This window comes from Hippocampus bargibanti, linkage group LG12 (assembly GCF_051943395.1).
Source record: "Hippocampus bargibanti isolate YZ-2025 linkage group LG12, ASM5194339v1, whole genome shotgun sequence".
In the NCBI taxonomy this organism is placed as follows: domain Eukaryota; kingdom Metazoa; phylum Chordata; class Actinopteri; order Syngnathiformes; family Syngnathidae; genus Hippocampus; species Hippocampus bargibanti.
The window spans coordinates 18,010,251-18,024,410 of NC_142745.1; the positions used below are offsets into that span (position 1 = coordinate 18,010,251).

The 14,160-nt window shown below is 45.0% G+C and overlaps 1 protein-coding gene across 2 annotated transcripts in view; it reads left to right on the forward strand.

The window, feature by feature from the left end:
* The first annotated feature begins 230 nt into the window (after nucleotides 1–230).
* pdzrn3b (PDZ domain containing RING finger 3b) overlaps nucleotides 231–14,160 on the forward strand; it is a 77,529-nt gene continuing 63,599 nt past the window's right edge. The window contains exons 1-3 of one of the 2 annotated variants that reach the window (XM_089010162.1): nucleotides 232–1,093; nucleotides 10,658–10,744; nucleotides 12,760–12,867. In XM_089010162.1, the coding sequence (XP_088866288.1) occupies nucleotides 380–1,093; nucleotides 10,658–10,744; nucleotides 12,760–12,867 (909 nt within the window). In that variant the 5' untranslated portion in view covers nucleotides 232–379. Of the gene's footprint in view, nucleotides 1,094–10,657; nucleotides 10,745–12,759; nucleotides 12,868–14,160 lie in introns of both variants that reach the window. The other variant, XM_089010163.1, reaches the window with a different exon arrangement.

A 14,160-nucleotide genomic window follows, 5' to 3' on the forward strand; every position in this document is an offset into this window, starting at 1 on the left:
CGCCCATTTCAGTCGTCAAGGGAAGGTCCGATGATATTGAAAACCGATAATTACTCCACTGAATCGTTCGAAAGGATCACTTGCGATTATAATTATGCCTAATTCATTGTTTCTCTGTTCTTGCCGTTTGTGTTTGGCAGTTCTTAAGGGAAAGTTGGGACGAAAACAAAGGCTCTGTGACCGACACATTAATTTCCGAGCTGCATTGAAGGCAACAAAGAGTGTCAATTCCAGGATTTCAGTTAAAGTCTCCGAATACCCTGCTCGCACCAGTTGCCGTGCGAGCGCCCTTCCGATGACCAGCTAAGAACGCCCCGCTTCTGCGTCTCACGCTGCGGGGTGGGGGTGGCCAGAAGTTTGGATCCGGCCTCGCTCAAACATGGGATTCGAGCTGGACCGCTTCAACGGAACGGTCGACCCGGATTTTAAATGCAACCTGTGCAATAAAGTTCTGGAAGACCCCCTGACCACCCCGTGCGGACACGTCTTCTGCTCTGGCTGCGTTCTGCCTTGGGTGGTGCAGCAGAGCAGCTGCCCCGTCAAGTGCCAGCGGATTTCATCCAAAGAGCTCAACCACGTCCTGCCTTTGAAAAATCTCATCCTGAAACTGGAGATTAAATGCGACAACCACGTGCGGGGCTGCACCGCAGTGGTGAAGCTGCAGCACCTGGCCGAGCACGCCGACGTGTGTGACTACTCTCCGGCCAAGTGCGGCAACGAGGGATGCGACGAGGTGCTCAGCCTGCGGGACGTGGACGCGCACATGCGGGAGACGTGCGACTTTCGCGCGGCTGGCGTCTGCGAGCGCGGTTGCGGCTTGACGCTGACGTTCAAGGAGCGGCGACTCGACGACCACTGCTGCGTGAGAGCCCTGAAGGCGCACAACGGCGTGCTGAGATACCGAATCATGTGCCTGGATAGCGAGCTCAAGAAGCAGACTATCGAAGCCAACAGGAGTGAGAAAGAGCTTCTGTCGCAACTCTCCGCCGCTCACGCCGAGCTGCAAAGCACGGCGGTGACATACCAGAAGAAATTCGCAGAGTACGGAGAGAGGATCGATTCCCTCACCAGAACGGTGACCATCTCCTGCAAGGTAAGGGGGTAGTAGGGTATCAAGGGTTCCCCATCCAAGCTTGAGTGCACTCTTGACTACTTTTGTAGTCTGTGAAACCAAAAGTACTGGATCCGATTGGAATAAGGGTGTCAAAGTCTTTTTTTTTTTTTGCCGGGGCCACTTTGTAGTTATCGTTTTCTCTCGGAGGCCATTATAAATTTGGTGAAGCCAAATGTTTCAGATCCTTCACATATTACATCTAGAGCGCAGAGCAAATTCAAGAACAACTAGTTTTCAAATCTGAAGTCCAGAATAATGATCGTTATTGTCAGTGACGTGCAGTGAGGTTCATGGCTGGTGAGAGTAGCTTATTCACCATTTGATTGGCAACAGTTAATGTGTTTTGTTTAAAATGTCATGTCAGCATTCTTTATATATACAAACTGTAGCATAGAAAAAATAAATAAAAAAAAGTTTTTATCATGTTACCTTTACTTATAAATGAAGTCCATGCGCCACTCCTTCTGAAGAAAGGCATCAATAGCTTCTTCGTAGAAGCCTTCCTTATCTTTCTTCGGTTTCGAAAGTAACTCTGTCTCAATGGAGGTCACTGCCAGTGAAGAAAGTCGTCCTTGATCAGTCCTGTTCCCACCGTATGTTTTCAGTCTTTTCAGTGCTGAGAATGAGCGCTCCACTGATGCTGTAGTAGCTGCAATAGTGAGCACGACCTGGAGCAACTGTGTCGCCTTAGGAATAGTTTCAATGAGATCCTTCTGGGCCAAAAAGATGAGAAGCTGTACATCCATCCCTCAGCGTTTATGAGCTCTACAGTCCGGTGTTGGTCTTCCTTTATCTCCTGCTTCGATTGAAAGTCCAGTTTAGAAAATTCTTTCAATTTAGAAATGTAATCCCCCATTCTGAAAATAAGGCCAAGCAACACGAAAAAAAATGACTGGATGGTTGCACTTAACTTGCTAACTGTTTACTGTAGCTTGGTGTCACTAATTCTATTCTGCAGCCAAGGAGTCGCAAGGAGAATCTCTCTAATCACCAGCGCCCCCTGTCGTGACGCAGGAGAACTGTGTGCCTCACCTATGCACACAGTTTTGATAAAAATAAAATAATATAAACACTGTTGTACAGTGTTTATAATGTACAGTGACTGTACATTATATACACCAGCTAAAATGTAGAAATTTAGTTCAGATACTAAAAGTGTTTGTACACTTTAATAGCGATATGCAGAGGGAGAGCAATGCGGTCTCGCTGCAGAGCAAGCCAGGGCAGTTAGCATAGTGATTGCACAATCCATGGTGATGCTCAGCCGGAAGCTGCCTCACCGCTCTTCTCCACTTAGTATTTGAAGGGTAAATGTGAAAATTCAGCAATTTTGAAAAAAAAATCCAAAAATGGTGAATGTAAATGGAAAAGGACTTTAAAGTACCAATCACTAAATAAATATAAGTTTAATTTATTTTTTTCATTTGATATTTCCATAATGACAGGTGAGGCAAAGCCTCACCTGCCTCCCCTGACTGCACGTCACTGGTTATTGTGGTTTACATGAGACAATTTGAATTTTCTGTGTAGACTTTCGCAATCATCATTTAATTTCACAAGTTTGATTTGCTTTCGTGGCCAAAATAAAATGCTGTCGTGGGTTAGATTTAGCCCCCTGGCCTTGACTTTGACACCTGAATTTCAAATTTTAGTTTGGACTTTAGCAATCATCATTGACTTTCACAAGCTTGATTTGCTTTCGCGGGCCGAATAAAACGATGCGATGGGACAGATTTGGCCCCCGGGCCTTGACTTTGACACCAGTGGAATATAACCTTATAGTCACTGTTGCGTTGCTCTTTTAGAGCTCATCCTTTGCAACGCTCCGAGCTGTCTTCTTTTGAGATGCGAATGTCAGCTGTGCCACTGGCCAGCCGGTGGTCAGGAATAGAGGCGGGGGGGTATTTACTGCATGTCTATACACAACAAGAGCCGCTTTCCTCTTTGGTTGGATTGTTGCAGCATGCTTGTTTGGGGTCCTGTCAGCTCAGGGTCACCTTGTTTTAACATTCAAAAGGTGTATCGAGTTGATTGAAGTCATGATCTTATTTGACTCACAAATAGCTCTTTCTTCTGTGATATCTGGACCTGTTTAATAAAAAAAAAATAATGATTCTACACACTTTAGATCAGCCTGATCGAATCGCCCCACACTTGGCATTTTTAGCCAAAAATCGGCTAAGCGTACCTTTTGTGTCATCGTTGACATCGTTAACTCATTCACTGCCATTCCCAATTTTTTTCGGGTTTTGTTTTTTTCTTGCGGGAGAGTGGTGCCGATAAAGCGCTGGTAAGACCTCTGTTTTTCCCTCCCACGAGAAGGCAGCATTTGACTTTTGTACAGCCGCCCCCATTTGAAGGTCAGATAACTCCAGACCCATAAAACTTAGGAATTAACTCTTTTCTTCTGATCAAAGAAGAGGCACTGGTTGTTCACCTGGGTTCGACCGAACCCTTGGGGTTCGGTGAGTCGATCTCAGGGGTTCGGCAGAGCCTCCACGACACACTTCCTTTAATTACGGAAACGGAACATTTTGTTCTGCCCCATAGGTTGTTTCGTCCGTTGTTTCGTCCGTTTAGCAATCGGTAGAGCTCTGGACGAAACAGAACTACCACAGGAAATCATGGGGGCAGTATAGAGTCAGAAGCGTACCAAATCGGAAAAATGAATACACAGACAGAAGAAAAGAGGCCAGCTAGACTGCTGCTGCTTCCCCCATTCACAACAAATGAACAGGCCAGTAGCTATCAGTAACAAACGTGTGACTGTCGTTGTAGTATGTTGTTTTTATATTTTATCAATACTAACTATGTCGGGCAAAAGAAGAAAGTGGTCGGATGAATATGTGCAACATAGATTCTCATGTATCACGGAACGTGATGGAGTGAGCGTCCTATCTGCATGATTTGCAACGGCAAGTTTAGCAACTCTAGTCTAGCACCAGCAAAACTAAAGGAACACGTCTTCAAGCTGCATGGAGACAGGGAATACAAGAACACAATACAGTAAAGTCTCGTTATATCGATATTCTCGGGAGTCCGAAAAATATCGATATAACCGGGACTATCAATATATCCCACCCTGCGCGCATGTAATTTTTTCCTTGCGGTCATAGAAATAGTATCGTAATAAGCGGTACTATCGATATAACGAGACTTTACTGTACTTGCTGAATTCATGGTGAAGAGAGCTAGATTCGATGATAGGGCCACCCAGCCTGCTCTTGGATTTGTACCTGTTAGCAAAGTTTATACATTGTGTTGGTTTTGTTATTTGAACAAGGTGATGGTCATGCACGGCTCATTTTGTGTAGCAGTAAAAAAACATATCTATGTCTTGAATTTGAAAAAAAAACATTTAATTTTTCAATTAAGAGGGGTTTGGTGAATGCACATATGAAACTGGTGGGGATCAGCACTTCCAACAAGGTCAAGAACCACATTTTACGAAACCTTAGACTGGAAAGTTTCTTAAGCTGAATTGAATGTTTATGTAATCCTAAAACTCAATACTCGATGAATCCTGCAATTTGAGTGACAATTATCCTTTCACTGGAGTGGACACATTTTTGCTCATCGTCTGGCAGTGAATGAGTTAAAGGACAACCGACGCCCCCGGACAAGTTGTGTCCATAATTTGTAAAATGGCTTCAAATGACTTGTACTGAGCATATTTTACAAAGATTCCACCGCATATAGCTATATTTTACGTTTTAAGATTCGCGCTGAATATTTAGGAAGTCTTTTATTCGAGTTGATGACGATCCCCTACATGACGTCACATTTGGAACGCCCCCTGACCGAGAAAGCGACACACAATGCATTTTGCGGTACTTTGTTTGGTCCGAAAACTTGGTGTTGATGCCGAAATTGGAAGGAAAACACATAAATAACGCGATGGTGAAGAGTTAGCTGTGTGTTCCACCAAGACAACTTTGATATTCAGAATCAGAATCAGAATCATCTTTATTGCCAAGTATGTAGAACAGACAAGGAACAAATTCCCAGCAGACAAATCAGCCCATTTCCAACGGAGCTTGGAAAGCCATTTTCTGGGATGCTACATTTCAGTCCAATTGCCTCAAAATGACACGGAATGACTTCTTTAATCGATTGCAAACATTTATGCTTTCCTCCTCAGACGTATTTGAATCACATTCATAAACTCGATGAGTTACAAGAAATCATCTTCTCCGAATCTGAATCCATTGTTTTGATTTTAGTGCAAGGCAAGACGTCTTGGCGTGACATCACAAACAAGGGGGTGGGACCTTCTGAAACTGGCCACTTCCGGGTTCAATTTGAAGTAGTTTTTGAGCACTTTAAGTCATTTTTATTGGTGTTTTGCATTTGAAAAAAAATATCAGCCTGCGTGTTTTGGGTATTTTAGATGCTATAAAACTTTTTCTTATGTCAGTTAGGAAACAACAAAGTGGTGTCGGTTGTCCTTTAAATCCAGTGTTGCACAGCTTGAGCGGCCAGATTTCTTTTCAGTATTTTTAGATAATTGTTTTCCATTTTATGGGATGAATCTGTCAGGCACCAGTCCCTTTCACGTTCCACGTATTTTGTGTTCATCAGCATTTTTGCTGTCATTGTTCGGGTTAAATTGTGATTATTACCACCTTTCCAATGCATTTCAGTGGCCGCAAATGACCTGCTGATTTTTGTGATAAAAATAACTACATAAATAAGTAAAGTTGTTCATAAAGATTGATGAGACCGGTCCATTTTTGGTGGGATCATCATCGCTTATTGTTTTTTTTTTATGTTTAGACTTTGTGTTGGGTCCAAAATACTGACAGTCTTTACCCCTCTGCCCCCACCCCTTCCAAAAAAAATAATTCAGTTGGATAAAGGGCACCATGCCTGCATGCACAACGTGCCTGCATGCACACACAGGTTCGTTGTGTCTGCCATTTTTGGTCTCTTTTCTGCCACTAACGTTCAAGGAGGGTCACTCTCCATATTGCTTTGCATTTTCCATTTCAAAGCCTTTAGAAATAAGTTGGCCATTTGCAACCGCCCATTTGCATCCCCTTTTGAAGTCAGATTTTTACGTCTTCGTCGTGTTTCTACTCGCCTGTGATGTGTCCTCACGAGACTGGTAAATCGGATGCGCTGGTGTAAGGGCTTATTCAAAAGAATTGTATATGTTTGTGTACAGTGGAAAATATAAGCGAAATGTTTTCTTTTCATAAGGGAGGATGCCACCTAACATAGCACTTGTGTAGATACGCTGTACAGTACACGTCTGATTTGATTATGCACAAGAACCAAAGAGAAAATGTTTTCCCATCAGTTGGTTGATCAAATATATTTCTGTCTTGATTTCTTCTTTTTTTTCTTTCAGCAGTGCTTCCTAACTCTTCAACTCTGCTCTCACATTCACACTTATGATGTATTTTATTTTATTTGTAATTGTATTCTATTTATTTTCAGCTGTTGTGAAAGCGCTATATAAATCACATTGTATTTTATTGTATTGTGTTTATGTGTGTGAGACACCACATTTTTTTACCTTACAAAGACAAACAAAATGTAATGTGGAATAAAGAACTGATTGCACACCTACTGTAAACTCAGACCAGCGGGGTGGTGGGGTGGTTCAAAAGTGGGGGGGGGGGGCAATATCGGCCAAGATCTGCCACGGTCACCCAGCTGCGCAAAACAGGAGTGTTTGCGCAACATGATCCACTCTCTTTTATTTTTTTCATGGATGAAGCCTTTTCCAGTTGACCTATTACATTGCAACAGCCCCCCGCCCCTCCGCACACACACACACACACACACACACACACACACACACACACACACACACACACACACACACACACACACACACAGACATAGAAAAACCACATGACACAGCAGTACATTTTGTACATTCTATGCGCCCCTCACCCCTCACCCCACCCACACAGTCCCCATTTATAGATTAAAATCAGACTACTCGTTTTGAAAATGTGGTAATGTGGTATGTACGTCCACTCTTCCTTCTCTACTGACTTCATGGACTCAATTACTCCAGTCAAAGGTTGGGGGAATTGAAGGATGAAGTGCGTACAGGTCTTCTTCGTCTGGTCCAAATTAGCAACGTGTTAGTGAGAGTAAAAGACGCATTTATCTGTTGACTGACTGTAGCACACATCAAGACAAAGGTCTTTATCTGACCGATGTAAGAATTACCTTTTAACGTCATGGAAAGTTCTCATGGACTAAAGGTGGACTTCTTTACCGCGACAGCTGTTCTGTGGCGTGTTTTGACTTCATTACCTTGACCTCCCTGATGGCCTTCAGGCCTCCATTTTGATCTTAAGCTACCATTTACGGCATGGGTGTCAAACCAATTTTTTGCCGCGGGCCGCGTTGTTGTGAGGGTTTCCTCTCGGTGGACGTTATGAATTTAGGGAAGCCATTAGAATATTTAATCCGCTCCACATATTGCATATAGAGCGCATAACAAATTAATGAATAACTAGTTTTCAAATTTGAACTAATAAATAATGACTTACTGTGGTTTACATATGACATTTTGCAATTTTGGTTCATACTTTCCCAAGCATCATGGAATTTTCCAAGTTTGATCTGCTTTCATGGGCCAAATGCAATGACGTGGCAGGCCAGATAGGGCCCCCGGGCCTTGACTTTGACACCTGTGATTGATGGCAACTTTGTGGTGTATACGAGTTTGCCAAATTCTGCATGCATCCAAACACCCTTGGGGTCAGGGGAAATCTCACGAACCGGATTTGAGGGGGGCGGGGGTTCATCGTCAATTGCGCACACTATTCATTGCCTTGTGTAAGTTTCCTCACCATGTTTGGCCTTATAGCATAAAAGAATGAAACACACAAGTATTAGTTTCCCATGTATCCAGCACCAAGCAGATTGACTCCATCTTTTTTGACTCCAAAGTGGACAGTACAGAACTTCCAAGTGTGGCTGGTTTTGCCAAGTCACCAGTGAAATAGGTTTGAGCTGAAACTACATTACTTTCCGCACCTGGACATACCTGACGTTTGAGGAAATGCACAACCTCCCGAAGAGATTCTCCTCGTTTGGATTTGCGAGAGTGTTTGCAGATGTCGAAGAAAGTTCCCCCTTTAATTACTCATGAATACATTCTAATATCTCGCCGAATAAACGTTTGAGAACTGTCAAAATCTCTTCAAGTTGTTTCAGGGATTTTTGGCGGAATCTTGTCGCTCGGGACTTTTATTTCATTCTGGAAATTGTCTTCCTGGCTTCTTGACTTTTTGGTGAGGCGTCCACCTCACTAATGTTGACAGCATGTGTTGCTAATGGTGGCGTGACACAACGCAGGGCTGCGCATTCCTCAACGGCCTGACAGCACATGACGGCCACTTTTTTTAAGTCCATGGCAGTCGGGGGCACTGTACTTGCCCATAATATCGTTGCTTTATATTTGGTCCCATATATGGAGCGTTAGCTTGAGTACACAACCGTCCAGTGTTATCTGGTCATATCAAATATTGAGTCCTCATTAGGATGTGAACATCAAGGCAGAATTTGCGCTCTGTATTCATCAGTTTTGAAAGGAACTCGTTAGCGTGTTGTGTGTTGTTTGTATTTCCCGGATACTTTTTAAGGGGCATCTCAGTGGGAGATATTGGCTCCTCGATCAGAAAACATCGCCATTAAAATATGGTCTGTGGTCCTTTTGTTTGTCTGTAGAGCCTTTCAATGTTTTTAAAGCACTAACAAAAGCAAACGTTTTTGGTGAATTTGTGGCGTCACCATGCCAACGACTCCAACATCATCGCTGTCCCTCTCCCTAACTCTGGCTGCACAATCCTGTGCGTCCAGTCCGACGGCGTCCCTCGACCACTGGTTCCCGACTCCTTCCGGCGAAAGGTGTTCGACTCTCTGCACAGTCTCTCTCATCCTGGAATTCGTGGCTTGACCAAGATGCTGCCGAAAAGGTTTTCCTGGAAGGGACTGCAAAGAGACCTGCGAGACTGGGTGCGCGGCTGTCTACGATGCCAACGCTCAAAGGTCCAGCGCCATACGAGGTCACCCATGGGAATTTTTGACCCGCCGGACGCCCGGTTCAGTCACGTCCACATAGATCTTGTCGGACCCCTCCCCCCCTCCCGTGGCTTTCGGTACTTGTTGACTTGCGTTGACCGCTTCACCCGATGGTGCGAAGCCCTTCCCTTGTCCGACTGCGGGTCCGAAGCTGTTGTCGGTGCCTTCCTCCAACATTGGGTTGCCCGCTTTGGATCACCGAAGACAATCACCACCGATCGTGGAGCCCAGTTCGAGTCTGCACTATTTGGCAAGCTGTGCCATTTTCTGGGATGTGAACGGAACCGGACGACTGCCTACCACCCAGCTGCGAACGGCATGGTGGAACGCCTCCATCGCCAACTGAAGGCCTCCCTGATGTCTGCCGACAATGCCGAACACTGGGTGGATAACCTGCCTCTGGTGTTGCTGGGCAGCCGCTCCACGCTAAAGCTCGACATTAACTCGACTCCAGCGGAGCTGGTGTACGGCACCAGTTTACGCCTGCCTGGTGAGCTGCTCAACCCGACCGACTGTTGACGTCAATGATCTGCTCACCCGCCTCCGGCAGTTTGCGCTGGCTCTGCGGCCACGGCCACCGCGAACATCGTACCAGCCGACGCACGTGGATCCCGCACTCCTAACATGTACATGCCTTCCTGCGGTGTGATCGGGTCCGTAAGCCCCTCCAGCCCCCTTACGATGGCCCGTATCCCGTCCTCTCCCGCGGCGAGAAGACGTTCCGGATTCAAATCAACGGCCGCGAGGATACAGTCGGCCACCCCACCAACAACGCCCCCCATGTCCGGTGATCGACCTTCTTCGTGCCTGGCCTCTCCGTGTAGCCGAACGACCCGGAGCGGCAGACGTGTGCACTTCCCAGAACGTCTCACCTCCTACCGGCTCTTCTGAGCGCGTCCAGCTCATTTTTTTTCCTGCGTCGCCTTCCCCGACTTCAGATCCAGGAGGGGAGCCCTGTGGCGTCACCGGTGCGCACCGCAGCTTGGATGTCTTTCAAGCCCTTGATTTCCTTGATGTGCGTCGCACCCTGACGCATATCACACGCTTGAAAATGGTATAAAAGGAGCTGTCGCGAGACGGAGAGAATCAGACTCACCTCGGACTCAGACCCAGACAGACACACCGCTCGCAGAGACCTGCTCAGCATCGCACGGAGTTTCACAGCACGACTTGCTCGACTCCATGCCACGATCAAGCTCTGCGCGTCACCTTCCTGGGAGATCTGACAACGAATCTACTTACAAATAAAGAGAAACATCAAACTCTTTAGATTTAGTCTTTTAGATGGTAACGGCAATATCTCTTGACACCGGTACCTTCCGCAATCACGCGGTGTCCTCTGGACCTTCCTGCTATGTTTTTCTTTTTTATAGACATTTTGGGGCGAATCTTGCGATATTCCAAGCTCATCAATTTCCAATTATGTCGATACATAGTGTTGCAAGTAACCTGCTGCATTTTTCCACCTGTCTCCTCTCTTTGTGCCCATAGGAAAGCGACACAAAAACTGCGACAGTTGTCCTTGTCCGTGAGGGTGGCTCTCTGGGCTTTAACATCATGGGAGGAAAGCCATGTGCGGTAGGTTAAAAACAGAGTATCTTGGAGGTTACCCATACCCCACCTCCCACCTAGTGATCAGATAAGTGTCATACGTCAAGCCAGGAATGTAAAGCACACACTTAAAGCACCGCAATCCTCCCCGGCAAGACTGAGTGGAGATGCCCCAGAGTGTGTGTTTAGGCACGTTACAGATTTTCAGAAATTAAACAATTCTGTAATTACATTTATAATTGTTCAATGGGGTTAAGACCGTGACTTGACTTATGTATCCAACTGAGGCCATTTTGACGGTGAGGTAAAAAACAAAGGTTGGTTTGTCAGGCCTCTAATTTCCCCCAATCGTTCTGCACATTCCGATTGAAGTCACATTTGAATATGATGCCAGATATTCGTTGGAATGAAACCTGTCGGGGGAAGCAAATGTTCTGGTTGCCAGCAAAACTGCACGCAGGCACAGAGACGCCATTTTCTGTCGTGACAAAGATCAGGAAATTAACTTGCAAACGAAAGAGATTGAAGCAACAAAAGTCAATTTCAGTTTTGCTCACGCTACTTGCTGTCATCGAAAGAGCTGAGATAATACTTGGCTTTTGCTTTTCTGCCAACCTCAAAAACCAACAGTCTGTGGAAGAGGCCACTCATTAGCACAGGGAGAGCGCATGTCCTTATAGCTTCTGATATACGGTTTTCATGTGGTCGCCGTTTCGCGAAGGCAGCTACCGGCGATGGGCTTCCAGAGCTTGTGGCCTTCGCCAGACCTTGTTTGTCTGCAAATGTCACGGGTTAGTCGTATGGCAACGAGCTGGGGAGCGTGCGGAATCATTGGCAGTGAAGCGTTGTCGACCGAGCTACCGCGCGCTCGCTTTGAAAGAGGAAGGAAGCGGGTCCAGAGGAGTTTGGTATCATTTGTCAGATGATGACTTCAATTAAAACGTAGTATACCTAACGCAGCATGTGCGCTTCATCTGTTTGAAAGACAATTTCAAAAACAGGAGGAGGACTGCCATTAAAAGTTATTTTATCACTTTGCTGCTGTGAAATGTCAATTTCTCCACTGTGGGACTAATAAAGGCAAATCTAATCCAATCCAAAATTTCGGTCGGTCTTCAATGGTGGGTTAGATGCGGGCTGGCTCAGGTCCAGGCGGAGTCAAATCTTTCGGGCAGGGAAGCATCATGGCCGCCGGTTTCATGCTAGCTCATCAACATGTACTAAATATTGGATTGGATTATCCTTTATTTGTCTCGCAGTGGACAAATGTATATTTCAAAGCAGCAAAGTGATGAAAGTAATAGGAAAGGAAGAAGTAGAAAAACTAAATACAGGACCTGCTGTAACGGCAGCCACTCCTGCGTCACCATCTTTACGTCAAAACAACAACAAAAATAAATAACAAATAATGTGACACAACACAAAAGACACAGTCATTCAATCTTAAGCACTTTCTGCACCCTCTGTCGAATAAAGCAGTTCTAGCTGAAAGAGGATAGGATCAAAGTGTCCTTTTCACCAGTGGATCAGGGACGTCATGGTTAAATGTGTACGTCTGCTACAAGCTAAATGTTGAAAGTAAACACGAAGCTGTTGCATCCATTGATGAAAAGAGAGTGTCTCACATTACCTGTCGCACGTAAATGCGCTTCAATTCCAAGCCGCAACTGTTCGGCATACGCATTGAGGCTCTGCGCTGACTCCTTTCTTCTCATCGCGAGCTCCTGAACATTGATTCAAATCCAAATGAATCCAAAATATGGATTCATTTAGTTGACGGGTGGCCAATTAATTCCACTAAGGAGCCCTGCAAGAAACTGGAACGCTTTTTCGAGAGGCCAAGCTAACATGAGGCCAAGCTAACATGCTCACCTCAATTATTGCTGACGTTATTTTTAATGCATTAGTAAAAAAATAGGATTTTCCCATTTCAATAAATTGCTACACGAGTCGATGTCGGATGATCGCTACAATTACAAAGTTTTAAGTGGTCAGAGTCGCACGGTTACTTCCGAGTGTGATGTCTGTAAATTCCTCCATAGGATATTCCCGACGGCACTTCAAATGAGGGGATCTTTGTGTCCAAAATTACTGAGGGTGGACCAGCGGACAAAGAGGACGGCCTTCAAATCCAAGACCGAATTATTGAGGTATGTGACTCCCCGGTACAGTCTTGTGAAAAGGAAAATGTCTTATGTCTCAACATGCATTTATTTGTATTATTTCATTTGGATTTTATTTATTATGTCACCTATTATTATGATGATTACCAGTTTCTGAAACTCATGACAAAAAGTTAGCGGACACGCGGGCAGACAACTCTGAAAAGTTGCCTACCCGGCCATAAAGTTGCCTGCCCCATTTTTCACAACTTGGAACACAATAAGACGACTAAGCGCGAAAAAAAAACGTTGTTGCGAAGTATAAAGGATTTTTTAACCTAAGGAAGTACCTACCACAAATGCTCCCTTGCTTAATTGACGGTAAATATCGCTTGCTGAAGATTCTGCTCCAGTTGCAAACAATGCAATGTTTGCATTGCGTTGTCTGCTCAAAGCCATGTGGACTCCTCTTTCGAAGCAGCTTTCAAAACTCTGAAGCACACTTTACAATAGTCCGCAGCACGAAACAGGCTTCTGATTGGCTGTCGTTGCCGAGTATGCAAATTGACAAACGAATGTTCGTTCGGCGCTTAGAAAGAGGAGTCCATGTGGCTTGTAGCGGTTTGCTTGTAGCTTTTGCTTTATAAATAAAACAAATGTTTGATTTGAATAAAATCTTATAGTTTTTTTTTTTTTTCTTGAAGAAGTTATCGGCCACCCGGGCCGAAACGTTTTGAAAGTTGTACGCCCGACCTAAAAATTGTACGCGCTGAGCCTCTGGGTAGACGTTTTTTTCAAACACAGTGATTACTGATTAGTGTGATGGGAGCTAATTTGTGTCCATGCTAAGTACCGCTAGTCACCACACTTTGTCAGCCCGAGCCTTCCACAAAGGCTTTCGTGAACAAAGAGGTTTTTGTGGATTACCCACAGATGACAAATATGGTTTGTTGTCAAATTGCCCCAGGATTTTTTTATTTTTTATTTTTACCGATGCTCTGCTGACAAAGACGTTTGTTGGAAAACGCTTTGAAGAAAATCTAGCGCTCTCTGTCATGCCTCTGCTTGAAAACAGCGTGCTTACGTCGAGGTCGCAGCAAAGTCATATTTTTATGGGTGTCCGGCCTTAACGCCGTTTGTGTTCACTTGTCAGCTGTGTGATTGAAATAATTTTAGCAGAAATATGACGGTAGTAATTTATCGGAACAGATGCTCCGGGGGCCTGCGGGCTGTGACGTGTCAATTCTCTGAGGGGCTTAGGCCAATGTCGTTGACTTTTGACTCCTCCCATATTAGTGGGGGTCACCCACATCGAATCCCTTGCTTGATCCATTTGGCACA